The 7,541-nt window shown below is 40.1% G+C and overlaps 1 protein-coding gene across 1 annotated transcript in view; it reads right to left on the reverse strand.

Annotated features, from left to right (window-relative positions):
• RFC4 (replication factor C subunit 4) overlaps positions 1 to 7,541 on the reverse strand; it is an 18,208-nt gene that overhangs the window by 4,684 nt on the left and 5,983 nt on the right. Inside the window, exons 4-5 of the mRNA XM_008056364.2 lie at positions 4,563 to 4,642; positions 504 to 623 (exon numbers count right to left, since the gene is read on the reverse strand). Of these exons, the coding sequence (XP_008054555.1) occupies positions 504 to 623; positions 4,563 to 4,642 (200 nt within the window). The remainder of the gene's footprint in view (positions 1 to 503; positions 624 to 4,562; positions 4,643 to 7,541) is intronic.

A 7,541-nucleotide genomic window follows, 5' to 3' on the forward strand; every position in this document is an offset into this window, starting at 1 on the left:
GCCAGGAGCAGCCACTGCACTCCAGTCTAGGCGACAGAGTGAGACTCCAACTCAAAAAAATATATATATATAGTCTAATATGAAAAGGCAGCTGAAAATTTGGCAGAAATATGCATTTAAAATAACACATGCACTGGGTGCAGCAACTCACACCTGTAACTCCAGCACTCTGGGAGCCAGCACTCTGGGAGGCTGAGGCGGGAAGACTGCTTGAGGTCAGGCATTTGAGACCAACATAGGCAACATAGTGAGACCTCATCTCTACAAAAATAAATACATAAATAAATAAACTGGGTGTAGCGGCATGTGCCTGTAGCCCCAGCTACTCAGGAGGTAGAGGCGGAAGGATTGCCTAAACCCAGGAGGTCAAGGCTATAGTAAGCAAAGCTGTGATCTATCGTGCCATTGCACTACAAGCTTGGGTGACAGAGTGAGATCCTGACTCAAAAATAAAGTAAAATAAAATACACATGCTATGGAGAGGGAAAGGCAAGTTTACTTACTCGGAACGACTTCCTGATACAGTTAATTGTGCAAAGTTTTTCACTTTCTCTCGAACAACTTGTATTCCACGTTCATCGGATGCATTTAACTCAAGAACTCTTAATCGAAAAAGTTCAGGCCTATGTCAAAGTGAAACAAAAAAACATTATAGAGCATAAAAATAACAGGATTAAATAACATTTTAACATTTGCACACTTTGCAGTAGTTTGAAATCCACCTAGTTAACAGTATGGATATAAGGCATACAATCACTTTAATATTGTCTCTTTTGTAGAAGAGAACATTTGTTATTTTTTTGCATGTATTAAAAAAAGTACCTATTACATTGCTATGTACCTATTACATAACAAAACTAAATCAATTTTCCACTTTGCATTTATAATAAACATCTTGGAATATTATCAAAACCATTATAGGCTGGGTGCACACCTGTAGTCCCAGCACTCTGGGAGGCTGAGGCAGGAGGACTGCTTGAGCCAAGGAGTTAAAGACCAGCCTAGACAACTTAGGGAGACCTTGTCTCTACAAAAAAATTAAAAAAAAATTAGCTGGGTGTGGTGGAACACGCCTGTAGTCCCAGCTACTCTGGAGGCTGAGGTGGAAGGACTGCCTGAGTCCATGAGGTCAAGGCTGTAATGTGCTATGATCATGCCACTGCACTGCAGCCTTGGCACCAGAGTGAGACCCTGACCAAAAAAAAAGACATTTTAATGATTATATAATAGTCCACCCTACATTATTTACTTACTTAATTTACTTAACATTCCTCTGTTGTCACCTACCTAAGTTTTAAGTGTTACAATTTAAGTAATGTTACAATATAGGATATTTTGAATTATTTCCATAGAGTAGCTTGCTATAAAGAAAAATACAGGATTGAAATATGAACCACTTTTTTTTTGAGTTGTGAATCTCACTCCGTCGCCCAGACTGGAGTGCAGTGGTCACTTCCGGCCACCGCAGCCTCGACCTGCTGGGCTCCGGCGATCCTTCCGCCTCAGCCTTCCAAGTAGCCGGAATTACAGGCATGTGCTACCTCGCCCAGCTGATTTTTTGATTTACTGTAGAGATGAGGTCTCGCTGCCCAGGCAGGTCTCGAACCCGGGGGCTCAGGCAATCCACTCACCTCAGCCTCCCAAAGGTGCGGGATTACAGGCTGAGCCACTGAGCCCGGCTTGAACCACTTTTTAAAGCAAGCTATTTATTTATTTTAGCTACAAAAAATTTTTAAAATTAAAAAAAATTTTTTTCCCTTTATTATAAAGATGTGGGGTACAAGTCAGGATTAGGTATGTAAGTAGTCTACATGCAGGTGAAGTTCGGGCCTCCAACTAGTCCTCACTTCCCTGATTTAAGATTAGGTACCCAGGCAACCCCACTGGGTCCCCTCCCACTGTGGGAACTTTTCCATGTTCTCAATAAATCCTGCTTTCTCAAAAAAAAAAAAAAAGAGAGAGATCAGGTACCCTTTGTGATGTTATGTGCCTCCTTTGGCAGTGTTTCACTACTACCAATTTCCCTCCTGTGGTACTGTGACAAGTGTTCAGGACCCACTTATTGCTTTTTAAAAATTTTTATTTTTTAATTTTTTTTCAGGATCCACTTATAAGCGAGAGCATGTAGTATTCAGTTATTTGTTTCTGTAATAGATTGCTAAGTATGATGGACTCTTAAATCTATCCAAGTTGCTGTGAACTCCATAATTTTGTCTTCTTTAGCTGTGAAAGTAAGCTTTTTAAAAAGTTACTGAAGTAATATATGCTTACTGTAGAGGAATCTGAGAATTAAAAAGAAAATAAAAACAAGTGGCACATTCTATCAAAGCACTATTTTGAAGCTTCCTTCTAGTCTTTTTTCTACATATACATATATATATATATTTTTTTAAATGAAAAAGCTGCGACTTAGTTTTGTCTTTATTTTTCCTAATTAGCATTATAGGCTGAGCATTTTCCTATGGGCATAAACACTGAGGAAACTCAGTGCATGTATTTTCTATTTTAAAAACACATATACTATTAAATATAAAATTTACTGTTAAAGTAAGTTCTTTTAGTCCTTTAAGGGCAAACATTATTTTATAAAGGACATAGAAAAAGTTATATAATCTGGACTGTCTTACTTCAGGATAAGCAATAATAAAAGATTTAACAGTTTCATTATGACTACATTGTTAAGGCTCATTCAGTTTGGTTCTGAGTTACAGACTATTCATCAAAGCTCTTTTACAATTTTTTGAAAAAGTTGTTTTCAAATAAATAAAATATTTAGCTCACACAGCTTCTCCCTTTGCCTTCTTTTACATTTTGACATAACTATCCTTACACATTTGGTGGTTTCAGAGGCATCTAAATATTTTCATATATAGGATTTTAGATGTTCCCTTTGGCTATATGCCTGATATAAAAATTCTGGATACATTCTAGATAGTTTTTGCTATACTAGTACTGTTCCATGTATCAGATCCAGGCCACTATATATTTTTTTCACTCTAGGTGAAGGGCTCCTCTGAATGGTTAGTCAGTCTGGGAAGAGGAGTCTAAGAAGCTGGCTCATAGGGAGATTTTCTGATGTACCTGGAATCATACTGCATCGACTTCCACCCACTCTGTTTACACTCAGGAGACCTGAGAGCAAGGAGGTCTCCTGGCCTGGCCACTCCAGAGGCAGGGCCTAGGAAGTCCAGAGCAAAAGGAACTCAAGAAGGAATGGTGCAGATAGTACTGCAGGTACAACACAGTCCATCATATAGCCATACAGATGTGACCACAATCATTAAGAAGGTGAAAAAACTAGCAGCACAGGCCAGGCATGGTGGCTCATGCCTGTAATTCCAGCACTTTGGAAGGTGGAGGCGAGAGGACTGTCTGAGCCCAGGGGTTCGAGACCAGCCTGGGCAATTTGGTAAGACCTTGTCTCTACAATAAATCAGAAAATTAGCAAAGTGTGGTAGTACGCCCCTGTAGTTCCAGCTACATGGAAGGCTAAGGTGGAAGGATTGCCCAAGCCCAGCAGATCTAGGCTGTGGTGGCCCTGAGTGTGCCACTGTACTCCAGCCTGTGTGACAGACAGAGTGAGACTCCTACTCAAATCAAAAACAAAAACAAAAACAAAACTAGCACAACTGGAGATAAGCTGCACTCTCTGGGCTCTAAAATCATAACAGAAATTTAAAGTGATGAAAAAAAATCACAGTATGTTCAAACACTTGAACACAATTCGAATGAAGGTTATAAAAGATGTAAGCAAGCTAACTCATGGGGGAGAGGGAGGAAGGAAAGAGCTTATAGGATTGTTAAAATTGAGAAATAAAAAGAAACCTAACAGGCTGGGCACAGTGGCTCATGCCTGTAATCCCAGTATTTTGGAAGGCTGATGTTGGAGGATTGCTTGAGCCCAGGAGCTGAAAATCTGCCTAGGCAATATAGTGAGATCTCATCTCTATAACATAGCAAAAAATTAGCCAGGTATAATGGTGTGTGCCTGTAGTCCCAGTTACTCGGGAGGCTGAGGAGGAAGGATTGCCTGAGCCCAGGAGGCTGAGATGAGCCGTGATCTGTGCCACTGCACTCCAGCCTGGGCAAAAGAGTGAGACCCCCAAATAAGCAACAACAACAACAACAACAACCAACCGCCAGGAGCGGTGGTTCATGCCTGTAATCCCAGCACTTTGGGAGGCAGAGGCAAGAGGATTGCCTGAGCCCACGGGCTTGAGACCAGCCTGGACAACTTGGCAAGAGCTCGTCTCAACAATAAATCAAAAATTAGCAGGACATGGTGGTGCAAGCCCGCATTTCCAGTTACTTGGAAGGCTGAGGCAGAAGGATTGCTTAAGACCAGCAGGTCAAAGCTGCGGTGGCCATGAGTATGCCACTGCACTCCAGTTTGGGCGAAAGAGTGAGATGTCGACTCAAAAACAAAACAAAACAGACAAAAAAAAAATCAAACAACCTAACAACCTCAAATAGAAACCAAATGCAATGTAAATTTTTAGAGGAAAAAAACATATCAGAGAATTTGGGGGAAGGGAGAGAAAGAGAAATTGATTTCAACATACCCAAAAAGTTCTCTAGCTGCTGCCAAAATAGTGGATGTTTTTCCAGTTCCAGGTGGTCCATAAAACAAGAGATTAGGGAGCTGTAGAAATTAAATTTTTAAAATAAATTGTATTCTGACACAAATAGATGAAAATGATGACTGAAAAAATGTCTGTGAAACAGTATAATGACTTCCCTGATAGAGATGGTACATATGTCTAACTATAAAGATTTCTTGGGAAAGGAGACAGAGGGTGGTGGGGGAGAAAAAAAATTCTGTTTAATATAACGGATATCATAGTATTGGCAGTTCTAAATCTTGCTTTTTCAAATACTATATTTTTTCCCAAAATGTCTTTTTAATCTCTTAACTGAACCAATATTTATGCTTACTCTACAGCTAACCTACTTTAGGTGAAATTTTCAAAGCTACAAGTAGAAACCTCTTATTTTCGAGGGGAATATCAGGTTTTCGTTAGTCCCCTGTCCCAACCCTACACTCAAGATTGGGTGATATTTTTTTTGAGTTGGAGTCTCACTGTGTTGCCCAGACTGGAGTGCAGTGGCCGCTTCCAGGCACCACAGTCTCGACCTGCTGGGCTCCGGCGATCCTTCCACCTCAGCCTTCCAAGTAGCTGGAACTACAGGTGGGCGCTACCACACCCGGCTAATTTTTTGATTTATTATAGAGATGAGGTCTCACCAAGTTGCCCAGGCGGGTCTCGAACCCGCGGGCTCAGGCAATCCACTCACCTCAGCCTCCCAAGGCGCGGGATTACAGGCTGAGCCACCGAGCCCGGTTGGGTGATATTTTATATTAGATAAAGATGTCAGCTGCTTCAAAAGGGAAACAGAGCAGTAATGAGATTTAGCCTATATTGAGGAAAAAGAACTGAAAGAGACCTTATTAGGGTTCTGAATGAACTGAAGTTCCAAGAACAGAAATAATAACAAAAAAAGAACCCCAAACTAAACATAGGTACTAGGCATTGTTCCACATCATGATTATATACTCTCGACAGACACTAGCAGTTATCAGGAAGAATTCATTAGAAGATAGAAGATGATTAAAAACTAGCTATCTTCTCTTATATCTTACATCTAGTTGTCTGGTTCTTGTCAAGCAGGCAACTGACCTGCGGTAAAGACTAAATGTATCAAATTCTAATGAGCTCTATTATGAAGCTGTACATTCTTCAATATGTCGTTTCCCATACAAAAATCATTATACACAGGAAATGAAGCAATAGAGATTATTTGCTTTCATTTTTGCCTAACCCTTCCTGTTCCTGTCTATTCATCAGCTTGCTACTTTAAAACTATTCACTGGTTTCACACTCCACTTGTAAGAACAAAAACCAACAATACAATTCAACCTGTTTACCATGGTCTAAGAGAATCTTCCATCAGCTGCTCACCACCTCCTTCACCTTCTAGGTTTTAGCTTACAATGGACTCTAACAACCAAGCATATGTTGTTCTGAACATATGTTGTTTCCGTGACCTGGAGTCCAATCCTTTCTTTTCTGCCTGGAAATGCATTACAAGTCAAAACCTTCCCTGACCATCCAATCTAAAGTAGGCCTCCTCTCTTGTTGTCTCATTAGTCTTTGTTTCACTATTGTTATTTATTTATTTTTATTTTTAATTTTTTTTTTTGAGTCAGAGTCTCACTGTCACCCAGGCTGAAGTGCAGTGGCATACTCACGGCCACCGCAGCCTCAACCTGCTGAGCTCAGGCGATCCTGCTGCCTCAGACTTCCAAGTAGCTGGAACTATAGGTATGCGCTACCATGCCCGGTTAATTAAAGAGACGAGGTCTTGCCAAGTTGCCCAGGCTGGTCTCGAACCCCTGGGCTAAGGCAATCCTCTCACCTCTGCCTCCTAGAGTGCTGGGATTATAGGTGTGAGCCACCATGGCCAGCTTATTGTTATTTATTTAACTGTTAGGTTTAATTGTAAAATTAAATCTGTCCATCTCACTAGATGGTAAGATTTAAAAGACCAAGATCCTTATTTGTCCTATTTACATCTGTATCTAGCATCTACTACAGTACTCAAAATTTGCCAACTAAATGAATAAACCAATACACAGACAAATATATTAATTAGAAGACTATCACTGTTACACTGATAACATATAGTTTATGATACAAACTACTGACAGGGTGTGGTGGCTCATGCCTGTAATCCCAGCACTTTGGGAGACCAAGGCAGGATATTATTTGATCCCAGGAATCTGAGACCAGCCTAGGCAATATAGTGAGATTTTATCTCCATAAAAAATTAGCCAGACATAGTGGCATGTGCCTGTAAGTCCCAGCTACTCGGGAGGCAGAGGTGAGTCTACAGTATGGCATGATAGTGCCACTGTACTACAATATGGGTGATAGAGTGAAACCAATGAGACTCAGACTTAAAAAAAAAAAGACAAATCATACTTAAAAACAAAAGCCAAAAGGTGTCTTAATTTTTAAGGTTTATAACTATAATTTTGATCTGTGCATACCTCAACATTTGTAATGATTCACCTCAGCAACATCAAATATAATAATTAAATTCTTTAAAATAGGGTAAAATTATTAAACTTTACATCATATAACAGCCTGATACATGTAGTATATTCAAGAACTACATGTGAAATGCAAGTTCTTATAAACCAATTTCTGAAAAAAATTTTATTATAGTTCTTTAAAACCTTTTAAAGGGCCATTGCCTTACTAGACTCTGGTGTGGCCATGTGCTCTTTGAGCTATGGCTTTTACCAAGTTTTCCTAAGCTTTGACCCCCCCCCCAGGGAGGTGAATCCCACCCCCCAAATTACTTTCTAAATAAACAATATTTTCTAATCTCAAAAAAAGCCTTTTAAAGTAGGCTGGGAATGGTGGCTCATGCTTGTAATGCCAGCACTTTGGGAGACAGAGGCAGTAGGATCACTTGGGGCCAGGCATTCCAAACCAGCCTGGGCAACATAGCAAGACCCTATCTCTTAAAAAAAA

Source organism: Carlito syrichta, unplaced genomic scaffold (genome assembly GCF_000164805.1).
Source record: "Carlito syrichta isolate Samal-C Ts95f unplaced genomic scaffold, Tarsius_syrichta-2.0.1 Scaffold302333, whole genome shotgun sequence".
Lineage (NCBI taxonomy): Eukaryota > Metazoa > Chordata > Mammalia > Primates > Tarsiidae > Carlito > Carlito syrichta.